Here is a 24,873-nt window from a genome sequence, read left to right on the forward strand (position 1 = left end):
TTATAAGCGTCCGGTTGGATTTGGGCCCTGACTTCAAGGAGGCCGAACCCTAACCCTAACCCTAATTTAGGGAAGCTGCCTGGGAATAGGGTTTTCCCATGCATTGTGCCCACGCTCCAAAATAAGTCAGAAAGTTTAGCTTCCCGTGGTCCTTTGCATAGAAAGGGGGTGCGATTATAAGCGTCCGGTCGGATTTGGGCCCTGACTTCAAGGAGGCCGAACCCTAACCCTAACCCTAATTTAGGGAAGCTGCCTGGGAATAGGGTTTTCCCATGCATTGTGCCCACGCTCCAAAATAAGTCAGAAAGTTTAGCTTCCCGTGGTCCTTTGCATAGAAAGGGGGTGCGATTATAAGCGTCCGGTTGGATTTGGGCCCTGACTTCAAGGAGGCCGAACCCTAACCCTAACCCTAATTTAGGGAAGCTGCCTGGGAATAGGGTTTTCCCATGCATTGTGCCCACGCTCCAAAATAAGTCAGAAAGTTTAGCTTCCCGTGGTCCTTTGCATAGAAAGGGGGTGCGATTATAAGCGTCCGGTCGGATTTGGGCCCTGACTTCAAGGAGGCCGAACCCTAACCCTAACCCTAATTTAGGGAAGCTGCCTGGGAATAGGGTTTTCCCATGCATTGTGCCCACGCTCCAAAATAAGTCAGAAAGTTTAGCTTCCCGTGGTCCTTTGCATAGAAAGGGGGTGCGATTATAAGCGTCCGGTTGGATTTGGGCCCTGACTTCAAGGAGGCCGAACCCTAACCCTAACCCTAATTTAGGGAAGCTGCCTGGGAATAGGGTTTTCCCATGCATTGTGCCCACGCTCCAAAATAAGTCAGAAAGTTTAGCTTCCCGTGGTCCTTTGCATAGAAAGGGGGTGCGATTATAAGCGTCCGGTCGGATTTGGGCCCTGACTTCAAGGAGGCCGAACCCTAACCCTAACCCTAATTTAGGGAAGCTGCCTGGGAATAGGGTTTTCCCATGCATTGTGCCCACGCTCCAAAATAAGTCAGAAAGTTTAGCTTCCCGTGGTCCTTTGCATAGAAAGGGGGTGCGATTATAAGCGTCCGGTCGGATTTGGGCCCTGACTTCAAGGAGGCCGAACCCTAACCCTAACCCTAATTTAGGGAAGCTGCCTGGGAATAGGGTTTTCCCATGCATTGTGCCCACGCTCCAAAATAAGTCAGAAAGTTTAGCTTCCCGTGGTCCTTTGCATAGAAAGGGGGTGCGATTATAAGCGTCCGGTTGGATTTGGGCCCTGACTTCAAGGAGGCCGAACCCTAACCCTAACCCTAATTTAGGGAAGCTGCCTGGGAATAGGGTTTTCCCATGCATTGTGCCCACGCTCCAAAATAAGTCAGAAAGTTTAGCTTCCCGTGGTCCTTTGCATAGAAAGGGGGTGCGATTATAAGCGTCCGGTTGGATTTGGGCCCTGACTTCAAGGAGGCCGAACCCTAACCCTAACCCTAATTTAGGGAAGCTGCCTGGGAATAGGGTTTTCCCATGCATTGTGCCCACGCTCCAAAATAAGTCAGAAAGTTTAGCTTCCCGTGGTCCTTTGCATAGAAAGGGGGTGCGATTATAAGCGTCCGGTCGGATTTGGGCCCTGACTTCAAGGAGGCCGAACCCTAACCCTAACCCTAATTTAGGGAAGCTGCCTGGGAATAGGGTTTTCCCATGCATTGTGCCCACGCTCCAAAATAAGTCAGAAAGTTTAGCTTCCCGTGGTCCTTTGCATAGAAAGGGGGTGCGATTATAAGCGTCCGGTTGGATTTGGGCCCTGACTTCAAGGAGGCCGAACCCTAACCCTAACCCTAATTTAGGGAAGCTGCCTGGGAATAGGGTTTTCCCATGCATTGTGCCCACGCTCCAAAATAAGTCAGAAAGTTTAGCTTCCCGTGGTCCTTTGCATAGAAAGGGGTGCGATTATAAGCGTCCGGTCGGATTTGGGCCCTGACTTCAAGGAGGCCGAACCCTAACCCTAACCCTAATTTAGGGAAGCTGCCTGGGAATAGGGTTTTCCCATGCATTGTGCCCACGCTCCAAAATAAGTCAGAAAGTTTAGCTTCCCGTGGTCCTTTGCATAGAAAGGGGGTGCGATTATAAGCGTCCGGTTGGATTTGGGCCCTGACTTCAAGGAGGCCGAACCCTAACCCTAACCCTAATTTAGGGAAGCTGCCTGGGAATAGGGTTTTCCCATGCATTGTGCCCACGCTCCAAAATAAGTCAGAAAGTTTAGCTTCCCGTGGTCCTTTGCATAGAAAGGGGGTGCGATTATAAGCGTCCGGTTGGATTTGGGCCCTGACTTCAAGGAGGCCGAACCCTAACCCTAACCCTAATTTAGGGAAGCTGCCTGGGAATAGGGTTTTCCCATGCATTGTGCCCACGCTCCAAAATAAGTCAGAAAGTTTAGCTTCCCGTGGTCCTTTGCATAGAAAGGGGTGCGATTATAAGCGTCCGGTCGGATTTGGGCCCTGACTTCAAGGAGGCCGAACCCTAACCCTAACCCTAATTTAGGGAAGCTGCCTGGGAATAGGGTTTTCCCATGCATTGTGCCCACGCTCCAAAATAAGTCAGAAAGTTTAGCTTCCCGTGGTCCTTTGCATAGAAAGGGGGTGCGATTATAAGCGTCCGGTCGGATTTGGGCCCTGACTTCAAGGAGGCCGAACCCTAACCCTAACCCTAATTTAGGGAAGCTGCCTGGGAATAGGGTTTTCCCATGCATTGTGCCCACGCTCCAAAATAAGTCAGAAAGTTTAGCTTCCCGTGGTCCTTTGCATAGAAAGGGGGTGCGATTATAAGCGTCCGGTCGGATTTGGGCCCTGACTTCAAGGAGGCCGAACCCTAACCCTAACCCTAATTTAGGGAAGCTGCCTGGGAATAGGGTTTTCCCATGCATTGTGCCCACGCTCCAAAATAAGTCAGAAAGTTTAGCTTCCCGTGGTCCTTTGCATAGAAAGGGGGTGCGATTATAAGCGTCCGGTCGGATTTGGGCCCTGACTTCAAGGAGGCCGAACCCTAACCCTAACCCTAATTTAGGGAAGCTGCCTGGGAATAGGGTTTTCCCATGCATTGTGCCCACGCTCCAAAATAAGTCAGAAAGTTTAGCTTCCCGTGGTCCTTTGCATAGAAAGGGGGTGCGATTATAAGCGTCCGGTCGGATTTGGGCCCTGACTTCAAGGAGGCCGAACCCTAACCCTAACCCTAATTTAGGGAAGCTGCCTGGGAATAGGGTTTTCCCATGCATTGTGCCCACGCTCCAAAATAAGTCAGAAAGTTTAGCTTCCCGTGGTCCTTTGCATAGAAAGGGGGTGCGATTATAAGCGTCCGGTCGGATTTGGGCCCTGACTTCAAGGAGGCCGAACCCTAACCCTAACCCTAATTTAGGGAAGCTGCCTGGGAATAGGGTTTTCCCATGCATTGTGCCCACGCTCCAAAATAAGTCAGAAAGTTTAGCTTCCCGTGGTCCTTTGCATAGAAAGGGGGTGCGATTATAAGCGTCCGGTCGGATTTGGGCCCTGACTTCAAGGAGGCCGAACCCTAACCCTAACCCTAATTTAGGGAAGCTGCCTGGGAATAGGGTTTTCCCATGCATTGTGCCCACGCTCCAAAATAAGTCAGAAAGTTTAGCTTCCCGTGGTCCTTTGCATAGAAAGGGGGTGCGATTATAAGCGTCCGGTCGGATTTGGGCCCTGACTTCAAGGAGGCCGAACCCTAACCCTAACCCTAATTTAGGGAAGCTGCCTGGGAATAGGGTTTTCCCATGCATTGTGCCCACGCTCCAAAATAAGTCAGAAAGTTTAGCTTCCCGTGGTCCTTTGCATAGAAAGGGGGTGCGATTATAAGCGTCCGGTCGGATTTGGGCCCTGACTTCAAGGAGGCCGAACCCTAACCCTAACCCTAATTTAGGGAAGCTGCCTGGGAATAGGGTTTTCCCATGCATTGTGCCCACGCTCCAAAATAAGTCAGAAAGTTTAGCTTCCCGTGGTCCTTTGCATAGAAAGGGGGTGCGATTATAAGCGTCCGGTTGGATTTGGGCCCTGACTTCAAGGAGGCCGAACCCTAACCCTAACCCTAATTTAGGGAAGCTGCCTGGGAATAGGGTTTTCCCATGCATTGTGCCCACGCTCCAAAATAAGTCAGAAAGTTTAGCTTCCCGTGGTCCTTTGCATAGAAAGGGGGTGCGATTATAAGCGTCCGGTCGGATTTGGGCCCTGACTTCAAGGAGGCCGAACCCTAACCCTAACCCTAATTTAGGGAAGCTGCCTGGGAATAGGGTTTTCCCATGCATTGTGCCCACGCTCCAAAATAAGTCAGAAAGTTTAGCTTCCCGTGGTCCTTTGCATAGAAAGGGGGTGCGATTATAAGCGTCCGGTCGGATTTGGGCCCTGACTTCAAGGAGGCCGAACCCTAACCCTAACCCTAATTTAGGGAAGCTGCCTGGGAATAGGGTTTTCCCATGCATTGTGCCCACGCTCCAAAATAAGTCAGAAAGTTTAGCTTCCCGTGGTCCTTTGCATAGAAAGGGGGTGCGATTATAAGCGTCCGGTCGGATTTGGGCCCTGACTTCAAGGAGGCCGAACCCTAACCCTAACCCTAATTTAGGGAAGCTGCCTGGGAATAGGGTTTTCCCATGCATTGTGCCCACGCTCCAAAATAAGTCAGAAAGTTTAGCTTCCCGTGGTCCTTTGCATAGAAAGGGGGTGCGATTATAAGCGTCCGGTCGGATTTGGGCCCTGACTTCAAGGAGGCCGAACCCTAACCCTAACCCTAATTTAGGGAAGCTGCCTGGGAATAGGGTTTTCCCATGCATTGTGCCCACGCTCCAAAATAAGTCAGAAAGTTTAGCTTCCCGTGGTCCTTTGCATAGAAAGGGGGTGCGATTATAAGCGTCCGGTCGGATTTGGGCCCTGACTTCAAGGAGGCCGAACCCTAACCCTAACCCTAATTTAGGGAAGCTGCCTGGGAATAGGGTTTTCCCATGCATTGTGCCCACGCTCCAAAATAAGTCAGAAAGTTTAGCTTCCCGTGGTCCTTTGCATAGAAAGGGGGTGCGATTATAAGCGTCCGGTTGGATTTGGGCCCTGACTTCAAGGAGGCCGAACCCTAACCCTAACCCTAATTTAGGGAAGCTGCCTGGGAATAGGGTTTTCCCATGCATTGTGCCCACGCTCCAAAATAAGTCAGAAAGTTTAGCTTCCCGTGGTCCTTTGCATAGAAAGGGGGTGCGATTATAAGCGTCCGGTTGGATTTGGGCCCTGACTTCAAGGAGGCCGAACCCTAACCCTAACCCTAATTTAGGGAAGCTGCCTGGGAATAGGGTTTTCCCATGCATTGTGCCCACGCTCCAAAATAAGTCAGAAAGTTTAGCTTCCCGTGGTCCTTTGCATAGAAAGGGGGTGCGATTATAAGCGTCCGGTTGGATTTGGGCCCTGACTTCAAGGAGGCCGAACCCTAACCCTAACCCTAATTTAGGGAAGCTGCCTGGGAATAGGGTTTTCCCATGCATTGTGCCCACGCTCCAAAATAAGTCAGAAAGTTTAGCTTCCCGTGGTCCTTTGCATAGAAAGGGGGTGCGATTATAAGCGTCCGGTCGGATTTGGGCCCTGACTTCAAGGAGGCCGAACCCTAACCCTAACCCTAATTTAGGGAAGCTGCCTGGGAATAGGGTTTTCCCATGCATTGTGCCCACGCTCCAAAATAAGTCAGAAAGTTTAGCTTCCCGTGGTCCTTTGCATAGAAAGGGGGTGCGATTATAAGCGTCCGGTCGGATTTGGGCCCTGACTTCAAGGAGGCCGAACCCTAACCCTAACCCTAATTTAGGGAAGCTGCCTGGGAATAGGGTTTTCCCATGCATTGTGCCCACGCTCCAAAATAAGTCAGAAAGTTTAGCTTCCCGTGGTCCTTTGCATAGAAAGGGGGTGCGATTATAAGCGTCCGGTCGGATTTGGGCCCTGACTTCAAGGAGGCCGAACCCTAACCCTAACCCTAATTTAGGGAAGCTGCCTGGGAATAGGGTTTTCCCATGCATTGTGCCCACGCTCCAAAATAAGTCAGAAAGTTTAGCTTCCCGTGGTCCTTTGCATAGAAAGGGGGTGCGATTATAAGCGTCCGGTCGGATTTGGGCCCTGACTTCAAGGAGGCCGAACCCTAACCCTAACCCTAATTTAGGGAAGCTGCCTGGGAATAGGGTTTTCCCATGCATTGTGCCCACGCTCCAAAATAAGTCAGAAAGTTTAGCTTCCCGTGGTCCTTTGCATAGAAAGGGGGTGCGATTATAAGCGTCCGGTCGGATTTGGGCCCTGACTTCAAGGAGGCCGAACCCTAACCCTAACCCTAATTTAGGGAAGCTGCCTGGGAATAGGGTTTTCCCATGCATTGTGCCCACGCTCCAAAATAAGTCAGAAAGTTTAGCTTCCCGTGGTCCTTTGCATAGAAAGGGGGTGCGATTATAAGCGTCCGGTCGGATTTGGGCCCTGACTTCAAGGAGGCCGAACCCTAACCCTAACCCTAATTTAGGGAAGCTGCCTGGGAATAGGGTTTTCCCATGCATTGTGCCCACGCTCCAAAATAAGTCAGAAAGTTTAGCTTCCCGTGGTCCTTTGCATAGAAAGGGGGTGCGATTATAAGCGTCCGGTCGGATTTGGGCCCTGACTTCAAGGAGGCCGAACCCTAACCCTAACCCTAATTTAGGGAAGCTGCCTGGGAATAGGGTTTTCCCATGCATTGTGCCCACGCTCCAAAATAAGTCAGAAAGTTTAGCTTCCCGTGGTCCTTTGCATAGAAAGGGGGTGCGATTATAAGCGTCCGGTCGGATTTGGGCCCTGACTTCAAGGAGGCCGAACCCTAACCCTAACCCTAATTTAGGGAAGCTGCCTGGGAATAGGGTTTTCCCATGCATTGTGCCCACGCTCCAAAATAAGTCAGAAAGTTTAGCTTCCCGTGGTCCTTTGCATAGAAAGGGGGTGCGATTATAAGCGTCCGGTCGGATTTGGGCCCTGACTTCAAGGAGGCCGAACCCTAACCCTAACCCTAATTTAGGGAAGCTGCCTGGGAATAGGGTTTTCCCATGCATTGTGCCCACGCTCCAAAATAAGTCAGAAAGTTTAGCTTCCCGTGGTCCTTTGCATAGAAAGGGGTGCGATTATAAGCGTCCGGTTGGATTTGGGCCCTGACTTCAAGGAGGCCGAACCCTAACCCTAACCCTAATTTAGGGAAGCTGCCTGGGAATAGGGTTTTCCCATGCATTGTGCCCACGCTCCAAAATAAGTCAGAAAGTTTAGCTTCCCGTGGTCCTTTGCATAGAAAGGGGGTGCGATTATAAGCGTCCGGTTGGATTTGGGCCCTGACTTCAAGGAGGCCGAACCCTAACCCTAACCCTAATTTAGGGAAGCTGCCTGGGAATAGGGTTTTCCCATGCATTGTGCCCACGCTCCAAAATAAGTCAGAAAGTTTAGCTTCCCGTGGTCCTTTGCATAGAAAGGGGTGCGATTATAAGCGTCCGGTTGGATTTGGGCCCTGACTTCAAGGAGGCCGAACCCTAACCCTAACCCTAATTTAGGGAAGCTGCCTGGGAATAGGGTTTTCCCATGCATTGTGCCCACGCTCCAAAATAAGTCAGAAAGTTTAGCTTCCCGTGGTCCTTTGCATAGAAAGGGGGTGCGATTATAAGCGTCCGGTCGGATTTGGGCCCTGACTTCAAGGAGGCCGAACCCTAACCCTAACCCTAATTTAGGGAAGCTGCCTGGGAATAGGGTTTTCCCATGCATTGTGCCCACGCTCCAAAATAAGTCAGAAAGTTTAGCTTCCCGTGGTCCTTTGCATAGAAAGGGGGTGCGATTATAAGCGTCCGGTCGGATTTGGGCCCTGACTTCAAGGAGGCCGAACCCTAACCCTAACCCTAATTTAGGGAAGCTGCCTGGGAATAGGGTTTTCCCATGCATTGTGCCCACGCTCCAAAATAAGTCAGAAAGTTTAGCTTCCCGTGGTCCTTTGCATAGAAAGGGGGTGCGATTATAAGCGTCCGGTCGGATTTGGGCCCTGACTTCAAGGAGGCCGAACCCTAACCCTAACCCTAATTTAGGGAAGCTGCCTGGGAATAGGGTTTTCCCATGCATTGTGCCCACGCTCCAAAATAAGTCAGAAAGTTTAGCTTCCCGTGGTCCTTTGCATAGAAAGGGGTGCGATTATAAGCGTCCGGTCGGATTTGGGCCCTGACTTCAAGGAGGCCGAACCCTAACCCTAACCCTAATTTAGGGAAGCTGCCTGGGAATAGGGTTTTCCCATGCATTGTGCCCACGCTCCAAAATAAGTCAGAAAGTTTAGCTTCCCGTGGTCCTTTGCATAGAAAGGGGGTGCGATTATAAGCGTCCGGTCGGATTTGGGCCCTGACTTCAAGGAGGCCGAACCCTAACCCTAACCCTAATTTAGGGAAGCTGCCTGGGAATAGGGTTTTCCCATGCATTGTGCCCACGCTCCAAAATAAGTCAGAAAGTTTAGCTTCCCGTGGTCCTTTGCATAGAAAGGGGGTGCGATTATAAGCGTCCGGTCGGATTTGGGCCCTGACTTCAAGGAGGCCGAACCCTAACCCTAACCCTAATTTAGGGAAGCTGCCTGGGAATAGGGTTTTCCCATGCATTGTGCCCACGCTCCAAAATAAGTCAGAAAGTTTAGCTTCCCGTGGTCCTTTGCATAGAAAGGGGGTGCGATTATAAGCGTCCGGTTGGATTTGGGCCCTGACTTCAAGGAGGCCGAACCCTAACCCTAACCCTAATTTAGGGAAGCTGCCTGGGAATAGGGTTGTCAAGTCCCTGATGTCCCACTCTCAGTTCTGAAGCATTCTCACGCAACCAGGCTTGGGTCAGATAAATACTTCTTTATTAAGAGGTACATGTAGCTTGTAAACAGAACATTGCTAAAACTAACGCCTTGGGTAAACGTCCCTCTATTTATCCCCCGTCCCCTTATTGCCTGGGGTCATGACTCCATTTCACCTTTTGTTGACCTCTCTCCGTCCTTCCGGAGCTCCTTCCTGGCTCTTTGGGCCCCTCTGCCTTGCGGGCCAACAAGCCAGTCTAAATTGCCCATATATGGTTAAGCTGCTTCCCAACTCCCATTACAACCATTAACAGCCACCCCCCCCTCCTTAGTTACCAGTGGCAGAAACCAATCAATCCAACTCCCAACGAATGCAATACAATGGAAAACAACAACAGTTGGGTGATGCAGGTTCTGACACCCGCCATCAAACCCTAACCTTACGGTTTTTGTGTTGCTGGAATTGAGCTGTGCAGGTTCATTTGGGGGCCGTGTGCCTGTGGGGGTGTTCCTACACTCTCTGAGTATTTTGAGTGTTTATTCCCCTTTCCTCCCGTTAGCTGGTGGTGCCCACTTTGTTTCCCACCTTTCCTTTCCTTTTTACTGGCTGTTGTTTGTTCATTTGTTTGCTGGGGGGGGGGGCGTTGTATGCTTCTTCTTCTGAGCTGAGGGTTAGGGTTCGGGTTCCAAGGGGTTTCTTTGCTTCTTCCTGAGTGAGGAGCAGCCCAGGGAGGCAGGTTGGCCCTTGTTTCTCGTTGCCTCTCAAGAGGTGCAGAGGCTCAGGTCAGATCTACAGCTCTGAAGGAGGGGACTCCTGTGGAGCAGCACCTTCCGTCAGGGTGCTCCCCTCCGCCCCAGGGCAAGCACAGTGGGTGGCTCAGATGCTAGGCGTTCCAGTTCTGAAGAAGCCCAGCGGATGGTGGTGTGTGGGGGTCTCAGGGGAGGCCACGGGCTGGGCACTAGATCGCACCGCCCCCCTGAGCATCCTCCCTGCCCAGTAGTTGTCTTCCATAGGGGATGAGGTGGTGCTCCTCCTCCACTTCTGGGGGTTGGTCGTGGCCCACTTGCGTCTCCCCGAGGTGCAGCTCCCAACCCAACCCCACCCTCTAACCCCCAGCCCAGCCCTAACCCTCGCCCTCACCCCAACCCCCTAACCCCCACCCTACCCCCAAGGACATGTGTTCTATGTGCAGTGGAGGGGGACCGTTGGCCAGCCAAGCGGTGGCGACGCCTCTGGCCATGGAAGTCAGACAGAGTCGCCCATCACATGAGGAGTCCAGTGGTGGGAGTTGGACTGCAACGTGGGACCGGCTGCAGCGGAGGCTCCCTGTGGACTGTCCTACAGACTTAAAGCTGCTGGGCCGTGGACTGTTTGCACCTCCCTTTTCTCCCTCCTCCTCCAGCTGCCCTTCCGTAGTCTCATGTGGGTTTCCAGTGGGGTGGGTGGATGGGCAGGGAGAGCAGAGAGTGGTTTGTTCATGTTTCCCCAGGGTGCATGGCATTGTTTTCTGTTTGTTGTTGTTTGGTTTCACCCTCCCACATTTTTGTTTAGTGAATTAGAAACCCTTCTACAGACAGTGTGATTACCTACAAAGGGTGTGATGCCCCAGGCCCAGCCCCTGAACCCCAACCCAAGCCCCCACACCCACGTCAAGCGTGGAAGTAAGCTCCCAGCAGACTGAGCGGCGGCGGCAGCAGCAGCGCACACGCAGAGCTGGCGGCCTGGATCCGGGACGCCAAGTGCAAGCAGCTGCCCAACGAGCACTGCCAGCAGCTGCAGCAGGAGCAGGGACCTGTGCCAATCACATAGCTACAGCAACGAGCAGGCTGTCCAATACGCCAGACAAGGAAACAGGGCAGGTTCTTTGGAAGGTCTTACAAAAACAATTTTATTATGTAAATGTAGGATGTGGGCTAAATCCCCAGCTCCTAACCTGCTGTACAATTTTCCCAGGGCTACAAACCGTGCCCTCCTGCCCGCCAGAGTTGGCGACTCTGCGCCGCTCTTCTCTCTCCCCTCTTTGTGGGGATGCCTTTGCTCACTGACTAGCATCCAAGCAAACCTACAGAACTGGGAAGAAACAAAATAAAGAAGAGGGCTGTATAGCTTTAAAGGCGGAAGGCTTCAGGAGAGAAGATGGCGTGGCTGGCAGATAAATGACTTCAGCTGCTTTTTAAGAGTTTCGACTTGAGTTCTTCCAGACAGCGTGGCAGTACAGTTTAGAGAGCGCACATTAAGATCCATAAACGGTTTCAGTCCAAAGCCAAAAAATTAAATCAAAGCCTCTGTTATTTGGATCTGAAAAATATTTCCTTTAATTATATGCATCGTACTGTGAGGAACTTGAGGGAAAGAAGGGAAGGGGGCTCCAAGTCTAACGTTTCTGCTCAGTTCTTGCTTTTTACGTCAAACACCACAAATGTGAAAAGGGGTTCCAGAAAAGGCCATCAGTCTGTGGATTCTAGGACTGACTCGCTCAGAGCCAGGTCCCAGTAATGCTCAGTGCTGTGTTTTTTAAAATGCTCCCGTGCCATGTTTTCAGTGGGACACTGCTTGAATTTCATCTCGCCAAAGCTCCGCTCCTTCGCCGTGCCCTAAAAAGGCAAAGAGAGGGCGGAAGGGGAGGTTCAGAGCAAGCCTGCGCACCGAAGGTTTTATTCAGTGGGAAAGGCCCTCTAAGCAATACACGGATTGGAGCCTCGCAAGGCACTAAGCTCTCCTTTCCCTACCCGTGGCTTATTGGTGAAGCCCGACAGGGTTGGTCGCACACAACATGCTAAAACCATAAACCGTGGTTTACAAGCCACAACTAGCTAAAGCAACCATTCACAGTGAGTCCAAAAGCGGGAGATGTCAGAAATGAGAGAGAGACTGGGGCGCTCTGAATGGACAATCCTACAGACCACCCACAGTTGGACTCCCGTATATATTTTTCACTGTCCTGTCTCTAAGGGGATGTGATAAAAAGCAGGAGAATCATCAAACAAGCCGGTTAGGCCAGAAACGTTACTCACCTCCCAAACCAGGGAACATTTGTTGGATTTTTTCACAGATTCTTCGTCGGATTCGTCGTCGTCTGTAAGGAAAATAAACTATTTAGGGTGTAAGAATGGGCAAACAACTGAAGACGAGGAGACTCCGTGCATGAAATGGGTCTGTCTATTCAAAGTACACTCAAGATCAGTCATCAGTCAGATCAGAAACACCCTTTATTTAAACAGATGGTGTGGAATTCTGTTTCTTTAGAAAAGGGGAGGACCCGAACATTCGCAAGCTCACGAACTCATGGAAAAGAAGTGAACTTTTTGTGACAGTAAAGGAGTAGTTCACAAAGCCCTACAGAAGTTTCCCTTCAGGTGTCGCAACTTCCTTTTGGACTTTAAATTTCAGAACCAGATCTATGTAATGTAAAGGATGGCTGCCTTTTTCTCTATCATTTTATTATTTTAAAACTTCCATAATTTGACTTTCTTCTTAGGAGAACCAGGGGACTAATGGAGAAATGGATTAATACAGGATTATTCAATATTACATACAACAGCTGATATAACAGCAATCGCTATTTTTTAAGCCTTCTCTTTTTCCTTTTTAAGCAGAAGCTTTTAAATCTAAAATAGAAACTCAAAGTTCTGTCTTCAATGTGCTCCTGACCAGGAATCCCTTTCCCCATTTCTCCAGGTCATTCCGAAGGGAGTCCCGAGGTTTGCCTGCAACCTCCAAAGGAAGAATTGGCTTCAGGCACTCTTCTGTCTTTTCGACATCTTCAGAAGGCATCACTGGGAGCGGGGCCGGGAGCACGCTGGCTTCTAAAATCAGCCCAAAAATAGGAAAAGCACATCTCCTTCCGGAGTCGTTTATTTTTATAGTTTAGCATTTTGATTCAAACTACTAGGTCAACAGTCAATCGCTTTTATTTATTTGATCGCTTTTTAATAACCATTTCCAGGCTGGGCCCAGAGCAGCAGAAATGCCCTTTCTTACCATCTCCCTTTGTGTTTGACGTCTGCTCATCCCATTTTATTCGATGTAACATGAGTCGCTTGAATTTCTTCTGTGCTTTGGGACCTTGGAAGGAATGCGGAAAAGGCAGAACTGACAGCCGAGCATCACAACAAGCGATTAAGCACTTCACAAACACAAGAACTGGGAGGAGGAGAGAATTCCTGATTCTTAGGAAAGCTGCATGGCACGTGTAAGCCCACGCTAGGTGCTTTCCCTTGCGGTCACAACCCTAAACTGTGACCTCTTCTCAAAGAAACAGAAGACTCTTTTTAAAAAGCCAGCGAGAGCAGTTTCTTCATTTAAAAGTGTGCTGCTCTTCAAACCGTTTTCCCAGGGCGATGCACAAGACATACATTTTTTAATGTTTATCCTGCCCTGACGTAGCAGCCTGAAACCAGGAGTTTTGTTTGTTAACTCCAGGTTGCGTGAAGCGCCACTATTTCTGGGATCTGTTTTGCAGATGTTCAGAGCCTTCCTTTCTGTTATTCTACATCCCTCCCAAAAAACGTGCCCTTGGCCAGAGTCACACATTCATGAGCCCCCAGCCTCGCCTTCCTCACCCACCCATTCCAGCAGGGCTCTCGCCAGAGCTCGCAGGCAGCTTTGGAACAAGGCTGGGTCAGCACATCGCCCAGGCCTGCTGGACGTTTTAGCACCTCAGAAACGCATAGCACGACAGAGTTCAACCTGCTCGCTTGTCCCCTTACCTCCTTCTACCACCACCACATTGACATCTTTGTGTAAAACCACAACTCCAGTTAAGTACAACTGGCCGGCGTTTGCTTCAATTTTGAATTTCTTTGCCGGGTTACCTAGATTCCGGACTCTGGGGGAAAAGGGAGAGGAACGGATCAGGTCGCACCAGGGGGAAAGGAAGCCGAGACAGAGCAGGGGAGCAAGGCACCCTTACTTTGGGAATGAGACGCTCACCTGTAAACAGCTATGTGAACTCCCTGTGAAATATCTTCCTTAAGCTTTTTCACCTTTTTCGCTTTCCTCTGTTCCACTGTCAGCTTCCTTGCGGCATTGGCCTCTTCGTGAGCCCTGTAAGCGCATCAGTGCAGCGCATCTAAGCAATCTGCAAGGATGCCACTGCTAATGCCAGCTCCTGGTTCTGCAAGATGCCCCCCCTCCCCAAACCAGGTTGCCCAAGGCAAGAGGTCTGTAGCAAGAACATAATACATTTACTGCATTCGTGTCCTCACCTATCCTTCAATTCAGTTTCCCCATTTTATTGTTTTCCATATTTTTAACCCCTTTTTCCACCAACTGGTCTCAAAGCATCTTATTGTTAATGGAAGGAAATGCACAAAGGAATTGTGTATGTGGCAGGAGGGGGTTAAAGGTTCTACCCCCTAATCAGCTTCGGCACACGCCAAGAGCATCTGGGAGGAATCCAACCGGATGCTCCCCCAGCATTCTCGGCCTCTGGGAGGGTGGGGACCACAGGAGCCGGCGGCAAAGACCACGAGGGAGGGAGACCAGCCATACTTCTGCCTCTTTGCCATCTGTGCCCGGACGTGGGCTTCTACTTTGGTTGGGTCCTGAACGGCTTCCGTTCCCAAAACTCGCATCAGGTTTGAGATTCTAACTGCAGAGGGAGAAGAAGCAACGACAGGATTCGTCACAGTCACTCCAGGGGCTCCTCTCCCCCTCAGGCCTCTCTCAAGATGCTACCTTTGGGCTCCGGAGGTGGCATCAGGCCGAGCCGCACTTTCTCCTGCAGCTCCTTCTGGGCTTCTCGGCGGGTCTGGCGACGAAGTTTCTTCTGCTCTTTTTTGGTCAGGTAGACCCCGAGGGTCACCGGCAGGTCACCGTCCACTGCAGAGAGGGAGTAAGACACATTGTACCCTGCGTGGCATCTTCCCCCGAGAAAGTCAAGGAATCGGGTGGCTTTCCTTGCGACTTTCTGGGGGGGTTAAGGAGACCCACCCACCGCTCCTAAGGCTCGACAGAAACCCTCAACTGCGTGATCAGGTGTACTTCAGCAGAGAAGCGAGAACACGAAAGGGCCCTTCCCCCTTGCAAATGGAGTTGGCGGGTGGGGGACAACCAACTGCTCCGAGAGAGGGGGCAGGCAGCCACCCACTCCATTTTCAAGAAATACTTCTGCCTCCGCCACTCAGAGAAGCAATCAGGAGGTTACCTGGAGGGTTTAGTTGAGCCGGATGCTCCACCAGGTTTGTGATGCCAAAATAGTCCTCCCTTTTAAGCAGATCAGTGGCTTTCCTAAAAAGGGAAGAAGACCCACCCAATTACCAACGTCAGCTCAAGGACTTCTCCTTCCAGCCATTTCAGATCATCTGCTGCACTGTTCACGCATAGTCCCTCCTGGCGTGCTTTACAAAACAAAGACGCACAGCGAGCTTCTACAAAGCACGTAGGAAAGGCAGAGTTCCCGACAGCAAATTCCTCTTTGTCTCCCTGGCATCTGCTCCCTCCAGAAGATGGAGGGATTTGCCATCTTTCAGAGCACCCATCAGCTCTTAGCCTGAGGAGACGCCTGGACAACCATGCTCATCGTCTGCTGGAGGAGTGGAATCGTCCTCTGAACGGTCCTGGGAAGATGCTCTGGACCAGAGGCCCCAAGGGAACCGGGCCGGCATCTGAGAAGACAAGCCGCTCCGCATGTTCTAAGAGCCCCTGCGCCAACTCGGAATCTCAGCAGCTCTTTCAAGGAGCACCTCCAAGCCACTTACACATCCATGCCGTTGGGGATGATGTAGGAGTCCCACCACTCCACCTCGGGAATGTCCCCTTCTTTCACCTCCTTTTTGGGGGTAATGAGGGCCAATTTGGTTGAGGTATGAATTCCCGTCTTCTTGGCAGCTTGTGAGATCTCTGCCTGGAGTTTTTCTAACTGGGCCTAGTGACAAAAGAGACCTTTTCAAGGTCTAGGAGAGGTACAATTCCCTTGAGGAGGGCTCCTAGATGGAGAGACTCCCTGATAGCAGCGCTGGACCGATCAACAGCTGCTTATGCGATTGCCTGAAGGCTCCCCGACAAGGCACCTTTTAGCACTTGGGGGAAAAGGCTTCACTGAGGCTGCATTTCTACAGCCTGCCCCGCTTGGCAGCTTATTCCTCAGGCAACTAAAGGAGGACCCCCGCCCAACGGGCTGGCGGCGGGTCAGGGACCCACAGTCCCTCCCCTCCGTAGTGCCGTACCTTCGTCCGCAGCCGCTGGGCTATTTTTTCAAACTTGCCCTTGTCGTGGAACCTGAAAGTCCTTTTTGGCCGCTGAGCTGGGGTGACGGAGACACGGGGGTCAAAGTAGGTGTTGGACTCCATGTCCTCGGAGGGCTTCTCCTTCAGCTGCTGCTTGAACTGCTCCCTCTTCACGGCCCGGATGTTGGCCTTGAGAGTCGGCATGCGGTGGGTCAGCTCCACCTCCTTGCCGGTGGCATCGACCGTGCGGCCTTGCTCGTCCAGAATCAGCGGTGTTGGTTTGCTCTGGTCTTTCAGCTCCACCTTCCTGGGCCAAGACATCCCCAGCACAACTTGGGTTATCGCGCAGCTCTCCCGCAGCCGCAGGAGCACGCTGCGCGTGGGCAAGTCAAAAGCCACCATACCCAGGAACGCTACCCAACTGTTGAGAAACAGCCCATCTGTGGGGCTTCACAACCAGCGCAGGGAAACCCAAGTCTCACACATTCTCCGGGGCGGGGGGGGGGGGAAACAGCCCCACCAGGCTCTACCACAGACCCTCCTGCTCTCTGCAGACGATCACACTCCTTAAATTCATTGCCAAGCCTTCCAAGGCCGCCTCTGGACCAGCCCCCCTGGCCCAGCACCCCCAGGGGAGGAAGCCACAGCTAGCAACTCCAGGGGAGGTGGTGGCTGGGAGCCACGGGAAGCGCAGTCCCACCCCCCCGGAGGGGCCTGGCCAGGGTAGGCTGCTCGTACGTTTCTCGCAGCACGCTTGCCGAGCACTGCTCGCTTACCGTGAATACGGTGATTGGACATTGCTGCCCATGTGACGCATTTCTGCCCTATGAGAACAAATCATTCAGTTGAGTCTTGTCAGCTCCCACTGGCAGGCCCACAATTCACAGACCCGCACACTCGGCAGCGTGTCCCAATACTCACGGCGGTGCGATCCCCATGGCGTGCAGGTTGGCCAGCCCCACCATGTTAGTGTTCCCAATCAGCCCAGGTTTCAACGCCAGCTGAGCCTGGATCCGGGCCTGCAACTCTGCTGCCTTCCGGGCCTTCTCAATGGCGTCGTTCATGAAGGTGGCTGCCTGCGAGGGCTGTATGGTATTGCCGATCGGGAGGCGCTCAGGCGGAGCAGTCGCGGGAGCTTTAGGCTGAGGCAAAGAAAAGTTAAAAACAGTTTATGGAACTGGCTACGGGTTAAGGTTAGAGGCAGGGAGAGGGAGAGCCGGGAGACCAGGCTGAGAAATAGAGGAACTCTTTTTCTGCACTCCGAGGACTTTTTCAAAGGTTTACCTGAAATCCGTGGCTCTGGGTGCTGAAATGTCACGCATGGCACCACCGTTCCCGTCTGTCTTTGTAATGGTATGTGGGAATAACCTTGGGAGACTGGGCCCAGAGACCCTGCCTAGGGAACGGTCAGATAAGAGATGGCATAGCCCACAGCTGGATAATGGGCGGGGCAAGAGGCTCAGAAGAGATCCTCTCTAGTTTCTCGGGGTGTAAAGGAGACAGGAGGAGAATTGCATCTTCAGACTTGCAAGATTGACGTCAACTTATCTCTTATCTCACCATTAACTTATCTCTTATCTGACCATCAGCTTATCTCTTATCCTTCCCTAGGCAGGGTCTCTGGGTCCAGTCTCCCAAGGTCATTCCCACATATCATTACAGTCTGCCACAAAACCATGGCAAGCGCTCCACCCCACACCGTTGGCGGCCTCTTTGCATAATGGGAAACCCTTGCGCCTACTGAGGAATGCTCTGCCAGTAGAAACTGTTCCTGAGATTTCAGGAGGGGCCTGCTCTGTGGATTGAACGGCTCTAGCGAGAAAGAAAAGAAGAAAGAAATAGGCCAGATATCATGTTGGAAGTTCCAGCCAAAGGGCTTATGCGCTACCTGGGGAGCCGGGGAGCTGATGAAGCTCAGCTGCTTCTTCCTCTCCTCAATCTGCCGTGTTGCTGCCTCCATCATTTGCTTTATCTGAAAGAAGGGGAAAACAAGTTAAACAACTTCGGTGCACTTCCTCTTTAGCACAATGTTTCTTTTTCATTCCAAATCCATCCTTGGCTCTTCTGCATTAGACTCAAATCCCATTTATTCATAGCAGCTATACAATTCTACTTTCCTGTAAACCTAGCTGAGCATCTCTTCCAGCTGTTCGATGACGCGCTCCTGGAGAGCCTCTATCCACTGAAGAGAGAACAGCTCAAGGCCACCTCATGAGGACCACCACCGAGCTTACAGACCTGTAGCTTATAGATTTCAAGATGGGGCCTTCTTTGTGGTAACTTTCTAGCTGTGGAATCACATCCACAAAAAGGTCAAGAAAGCTGAAGCCGCAGTTAATTAAGCAAAAAAAACCCCTTGACTTCAGTGGGCTTCTTATTGTGATTCATTTGATTATTGCAGTTTCAGGTTTTCCCTTCCCTTTTATTAAAACTTCTGTTTAACAGTCCTCTGTAACACTTTAAACTGCCAAACGACACCACCATTTTAATATACTATACGCCACTTTGAGGATGCCATTAAGAGTAGAAAAGCGCTTCAGAAAAGCTATTGCAAATACTTTAAAACCACTTGCTCTAAAACAACCTTAAGCACATAGAGCGACTCCTGACATGCAAAGGCAGCACACCTGAAGCTTGGTCAGCATCCCTGGGCTTTCGGTTGGTGGGCCAGGGATGACCTCGGGCTCTTCCTCCACCTCCTCAAAGCGAGGGATGCGCCGCTTCTTGACTCCCGAGGACTCCTTAGAAATCTCCGAGTCATCACCAAACACATCCTAATGAACAGAACAGAGCAAAAGGCCTTTAACGGGGACCACCATCTCATAAACATAAACTGACCTGGAACTAACAGAGGCAGCAATTGGCACAGGCACGCTTTCAAGAACATAAAGTTGTCAACCTAACCCTAACTCTCCCCGCCTGCTGCTGGAAATACACAACCACTCCTCAAGAGAAGAGTGCCCAGAAAGCTCAGGGTCTCTTGTGAAATTCTAATTACAATCAAATCTCCACATCTGGGAAGGAATGGCCATAAGACAGGTACGGCCACTCCCAGTCGGCCTCCAGTCACCTTCAAGCCTCTGATGCAAATGGGAAGATGTTCACATGCGCAGCGCAGCTCAGAAGAGTTTTAGGTCCGTTCTTTGCCCGATAAAGCTGCAGGTCTCGTTCCATTGCAATTAAGGAATTTGAGCTGATGTCCTCAATGAATTTTCATGTTTTAAATTGCTCTGAAAGCTACATTTCTGCTACGGGACTGGATGTGTCTCTGCTCCCACCCACCATATCTGCACCCTGACACTGTGAGTAAACGACCCCCTAAAATGGTGGCTGAATGGATGGCTGAACCAGGTCTTTCTGGGGTTACCCCACTATTGGAACCCCACCTACCAGCCGATTGGTGGTCACATAACACAGCAGGCCTGGAAGTTGGGGAAGGCTGCTCTGAACGTTAGAATGCAAATGAAACAGTGTACTTTACAGAATTTTAAAACGTTATATTGTTTTTATTTTACAGAAGTAAAACTCTAGGAGGAAAGTAGTTCTTCCACATTCAGAGATGCAGGGAAGAGGTTACACACCTGAGGCTGTTCTGCCCACCTTGATAAAAACCAAATATAAACTATTCTATGACACGGCTAACAAGCTTAATCTGCTAAACAGACCAGAATGACAGAACATCAAACTTGCAGTGCACGGCAATCCTTTAGGACTAAAGACAAGTCCTTCTGTAAAACGCCCAGATACAACATTCACAGCCTCTTCAGCTTCAAAATAAAAAAAGGCTGCGGTGGACAGGTGCACCCTCCCCCAAGAGCGACTCCCTTCACCAGCACAGCTAACGGTGAGGAATTCTGGGATAGGCAGGGAGGCTGGAGCGCAAGACGTTCCCCCATGTACAGGATCAGAAAGGTATGAAAAATAAGTACACGCAATGTTAAATGCAGAAAATCTTTCTCAGAGCGCAGCCTTAATCTTTAATCCCTAAAACACTTTATATCCAATACCCTTGGTCCATCAAAGTGAATTGGAACCCACAGCAAGTACGCAGAAAAAGTGACCTCTCAAAACATATCACTGACAAGCTGCAGCAGAATTGGGCTAATTCTTGCACAGGGATTTTATCTGCAGTGAAAATACTGCTGGGAAGTAAGCTTCATGTGAATTAGCATATCCTCAGCCACTAATTGGCAGACTGAATATAAATAAAGGCAAAAGGAAAGGGGCAACTCAAGTAATCAACAAAAATATTCCATGGAGAAGCTAAAGGATGAAGTTCAGTCCAGATTATGTAGCCTCAATCCATCTCCACTTAGATGGAAGGAGATCAGCGGGAGACGCTAGAGAAGAACGTTGCAGACTAGAAGGCGCGTCCCAGTCGTGGCATACAGCTGCTATTTAGTCAGAAAGAGAAACAAAATGTACGTACACAAACCATCTGCAAGCGACAGCTGAACATCCTTCTTCGCTATTTTGGGTCATACTTTACAGGGACAGTTCCTCGTCCAAAACCAGGGAACATCGTGACACACCTACAAGTTCAAGAGAAAAGGGCTTGCCCATAGTATGAAGAGGTAGACCACTGCAACTTAGTTCCTGAACTTCCCCCGCAGCGAGTTAGGTCCCTGCAAGATAAGCCCAGTTGAAAGGAAGAAACGGGTGGTTTGCTACAGAAGAAACGCAGTGGGTCCTTGAGGACTGGTCTTACTCCTGTGGCTCTGAAGAAAAGATGCAGGAGCACCCTTTGGAAGAGAACAGCAATGTTTGGGGCAGGTGGGTGGGACAAAAATTAATCTTGCAACTGAAGCCTGCATGTGGAGAAGTCTATGGTGCTTTTGCTCTGGATGTCAGCAATTTAAACGAACAGATCTGGTTCTCTAGGTCAGTCAAAGGATACAGAATAGCCCACTGGCAAGTGCTTCTGACTCTGCTGCTTAACAAGGGTTGCAACAAAGATCTTTCCTTTCCCTGCTCAATCGCTGAAATGAAGAGAGGGGCAATGGGAGGGCCCAAAGTTAGCAAAGGGTGTTCTAAGTGAATCTAAGCCTGGGATAAGAAAAGGAGAGGGGGAATGGAGAGAACTTCTGAGTTTGCTAGTGTTTACAAGATGATGGGGCAGCGTTTAAGTTTCTGGAGGAAGAGACGCTGGGCTTCTCTGAATATGCTGGCCAAGAAAAAAATCGTGGGGTTCAGTAAGGAGTTTGGTCCTGCCCACCTGAATCTGCTCCCCCCACCACCACCACCCCACATTCTATTTGCCCCTGGATCCCACTTGCAGATCTTTGGAGTAATAATTCAAAACAAAGCAGGTGCCTCAAGATGCCTTCCCAAGATGCCTACCACAGAGTGGCATTCCCGTTCTAATCCTAGACTGGCTAGATTCTCCAGGATAAGGGAGGTTTTTGGACAGTTTGTTACCCTTTGAATAGGAAGATGCTACACTTGGAAGGAAAGATTACAAAGTACGATGGGCAGGAAAAGGAGTTGCCCACCCTAGCTTATTCCCAGAGGCCAAATTTAATTTCCAGGTGCTCAGAAACACAGTTATAATGAAAACGTAGCAGCTCGGCACAGCAGAAAGTGTGGAAGGAAGACAGTCTCAAGATGCTGCTGCTGCTGCTGCTGCTGCTGCTGCTGCTGCTGCAAAGCACGGGACTGTCCAGAGTCGAGGAAAGGCAGCATGAGGCCCCAAATATCGGAAGACTAGAGTATTTTCTCATTTCGGAGCCCAGTTTTCTGGGATTGGAAAATAGTTCATCCTATAAAGTACTACAGCTCCCACACGGCCTCAAGAAAAAGCAAAGGAGGAAAACAGAAGAAATCCAAAGGCGCTAAAAGACGTTAACCCATCAATACAAAACCAATTAGTGTAACAATTAGAAAGACGTTGCACAGTACGAAAAAAGGGAAGAGGAAACAGACACAGCTAGATATAAATCTCAGGCTACCCGCTGCTTACTAAGGAATACTGTCTGGCAGCTACTTCCCTGTGCCACCCCATCCAGATGTTCAAGACGGGCCAAAGGAGGGCCTTCTTCAAGCTGTGCAGCAGCAGCTCTTAAATTAACCACAAGATGTGGTGAGGGCAATCATGTTAGATGGCCTTAAAAAGCGGGTCTGGCAAATTCCTGGCAGACCATCAGTTCCTTCTGGGGCAGTCTACTGTGCAATATTGGCTGCAGAAGTGGAACAGGAGAGCAGTTCTCTTACTCTAGAGGTGACCAGGTAAGATTTGGCTGGCTACCAAAGGAGAACATCAACCAAGTGCCCCTTCAGTCTGATCCCAATAACTGTGTTCCTTACAGAGTGAAGCACAAGTGCCCTGCTTCCAGTTCTTCTGGGCCTGCAATTCAGTTCAAAGCAACCATATAACCACAGCACCCAGAATTATTTTGAAGGGCGGAATACGACCATCTAACGCAGACGTTTTGAGGCGCTATCCTCACCATGCTTGACCACTAGCTATGCTAGCTGTGGGTGATAAGAGTTGTCAGCCAAAACATCTGTCTTAAATGCCTACCAATCTACCCACAGTTCCAGAATCCCTGGGACCAACGAGACAAGTAACTCCTCTCCTGCACAGGCCTCCTTCCTGTCCATATGATCACCTGCAACAATTTGGAACCAGTAAAATCAGCAGCCAGCCTGGAACAGCTTATGCATCCTGCACGTATAGACATTTGTCAGCTTTCTGTGCATCTGTCCTGTGGAATGAGCACCCAGACGACGCCACTTTTATCTTTTTCTGTGGGGTTTATGTGCTTTAGTCTGTTATTAGATTTTTTATGTCTGTACATCCTGCAGGGACCTAGATGATGGGCATTCCAAAACTCAGATAAATAATGTCCAGCTAAGGCCAAGTTTCCTCAGCAAACCTGAGCTGCCCTGATGTTGCCTCTAGTCCAAATCAGTTTCATACAACAGCAACAAACAAGATACTCCAAAGCTGCTATAACCGTCACCGTAAGATTTCTGATGGCTTCAGACTGCAGAATTAAGAGGAAGAGAAGTCAAGGTACAGGAAGACCTCTAAGAAAACAGACACAAGGGGTACTCTTTTTTTCTCTTGAACTTTTAGGCACTGTAGCACGTGGCCTTCTCTGGAAGAATAAAACATCATGAAGCAAGATTGCCAGTAACTGACAACTACCCTGCCTGGATAAGAAGGTAGCAAAAGCAAGCAGGAGTTTGGCTCACCTTTAACTCTCTCTTCCGGTTTCGGTCACTATTGGACTTGGAGTGGCGAGAGCTTCGCCCTTCCTCAACAGCTTCAAAGAGCTTATCAACAAATCGCAACGTGGAGTCATCCAGGAATGGCTTGAGATGATCTGGGAAAGGAAGAAAAAGAGGAGAACTACAGTAAGGAGCCCAAAATATACCCCTCAATCAATCTGCCGTTATGGACCATGAACACTGTGCTTCCTGAAACTAACTACTCCTTTTTTCAGCTCGTTCCGACTACCTAAACGGAAAAATAACTCAAGGCAATGAAACTTTCACAACCACCAAGGAGGACAGCCCAACCATGCTACCGCATTTCTCGCGCAGACCGGTGGCTGACCCACAGGAATAGCATTCAGAAGGGAGGGCACCCTGTGGCGATCCAGCCCTGCAGCCCAAGCATTAGTGCCCAGGCTCCATCTGGTTAGGACGGTCAATGCCAGCGATGGCAAGTCAGAGCGGAAGAGTTGGCTGTGCAAACCGAGTCTGGCCGCATCACCTGTTCATCCAGGATCCCAGGGATTAAAGTCAGCAGAGGAGCAGGAAAGAACGGCTTCCCAGCGTCCAGAGCCCCCTCCCAGGACCTACCGGCGGCCTTCTTCTTATCCATTCCTTTCCCAACGCAGTTCAACGCAGCAGTCACCACGGTGGGCTCGGAGAAGCCGAGGACCCGCTTCACCGTCTTCTCGATCCAGGGCTTTAGCTCATCCAGCTCCCTCTTGGAGAGCGCCATCTTTGAAGGGATCTGGCTGGGCTCGCCTGAAAGGAAAGAGGGTCATCGCTGCGAACACCGGGGCCCGAGGGGGGAAGGGAAGGAGCGGCCCCGCGAGGCACCTCTTCTTCTCCTCCTGCCTACGCGCCCGAGTCCGAAGCCGACCGAGGCCAGGGCGCCGGCAGTCCCTGGTCCGCGGAAGGCCGGCCGGCCGGCCGGCCCGCCCCGTCCCCGCGTGCCCCACGCGAGCGGCCGGCGGGCGTTGGCCCCGCCTCGCTAGGGAGAGCCACGGCCGCGCCGGCGGGGCCGCGGCGGACCCCCGCCCAGAGTCGAGCGCCCTCCGCCCCGCCCGCCGCGAGCAGGGCCACCTCTGGCCGCAGCAGCCACCCGACCGGGACCTGCCGCGGGCTCTCTTCCCCCGAGGCGGGCCGCGCTCCTCCCTCCCGCGCAGGGAACCGGGGGACGGCGGCGCTCCTCACCGGCGGCCGGGCGGCCTCCCTCCGCGGCTGGGAAGGAGAAGGCCGCGGGTCTCGCGGCGGACGGAGGCGGAACGTCGGCTGTGGCGGCGCGCGGAGCGGAAGCGGAAACGGAAGCGGACCTGACCAACGAGTCCGCCCGGGCCCTCCTCCGGCCTGGGGGCGGGACTTCCTGGCAGCTACTGCCGGAGCCATGGCCGTCTTGACGGCCCACGGCCAGCAGGGGGCGGCCGTAGCTGCTGCTGCTCTCGCCTGCCGCAGCTACGCCGAGCCCAGCCCAGCCCAGCCCAGCCCGGACGGACGGACGGACGGACGGACGCGCCCCAGGACCATCGGCGGGCGTGCTGCAGGCAGGGCGCGCGACCCCAGCGCGGAAATTGTCGGGAAGGGACCCCGGGCTCATATCCTCCTCACTGCCCCCCCAATCGAGGCGGATGCCCGAAGGGGAAGCGTTCCCGGCTCACCCCACTCCCGGAGGCCGATGCTCCCC

The 24,873-nt window shown here is 51.4% G+C and overlaps 1 protein-coding gene across 2 annotated transcripts; it reads right to left on the reverse strand.

Annotated features, from left to right (window-relative positions):
* Nucleotides 1–11,093: 11,093 nt before the first annotated feature.
* PRPF3 (pre-mRNA processing factor 3) lies at nt 11,094–24,862 on the reverse strand. Of its 2 annotated transcripts, XM_088137010.1 has the most exons (17): nt 24,387–24,862; nt 23,784–23,954; nt 23,172–23,302; nt 18,602–18,748; nt 17,863–17,946; nt 16,896–17,116; nt 16,751–16,798; nt 15,975–16,281; nt 15,507–15,673; nt 14,954–15,036; nt 14,485–14,628; nt 14,299–14,398; nt 13,738–13,851; nt 13,515–13,633; nt 12,787–12,870; nt 11,820–11,881; nt 11,094–11,399 (listed from the first exon to the last, which is right to left on the reverse strand). In XM_088137010.1, the coding sequence occupies exons 1-17, from the start codon at nt 24,784–24,786 to the stop codon at nt 11,253–11,255; spliced, it is 2,529 nt and encodes an 842-aa protein (XP_087993136.1). In that variant the 5' UTR covers nt 24,787–24,862; the 3' UTR covers nt 11,094–11,252. The 2 variants fall into 2 exon arrangements, with proteins under 2 accessions (XP_087993136.1, XP_007444411.1); XM_007444349.4 differs by lacking the exons at nt 23,784–23,954; nt 24,387–24,862 and adding an exon at nt 20,404–20,506 and having other exon boundaries at nt 23,172–23,300.
* Between the last annotated feature and the right edge of the window lie 11 nt (nt 24,863–24,873).

Source organism: Python bivittatus, unplaced genomic scaffold, assembly GCF_059951505.1.
Source record: "Python bivittatus isolate LINGU-HERP-01145 unplaced genomic scaffold, Pbiv_v1 ctg000180_np1212, whole genome shotgun sequence".
Lineage (NCBI taxonomy): Eukaryota > Metazoa > Chordata > Lepidosauria > Squamata > Pythonidae > Python > Python bivittatus.

What these genes read in the sequence shown, in the direction of transcription:
- PRPF3 (XM_088137010.1), bottom strand. Translation starts at nt 24,786, where the DNA reads ATGAGCCCGGGGTCCCTTCCCGACAATTTCCGCGCTGGGGTCGCGCGC. An exon ending in GGGAGGCCGCCCGGCCGCCG is followed by an intron (nt 23,955 to 24,386) that starts GTGAGGAGCGCC and finishes CTTTCCTTTCAG; the next exon opens with GCGAGCCCAGCCAGATCCCT. An exon ending in GTCAAACACAAAGGGAGATG is followed by an intron (nt 11,882 to 12,786) that starts GTAAGAAAGGGC and finishes TTTTCCTTACAG; the next exon opens with ACGACGACGAATCCGACGAA.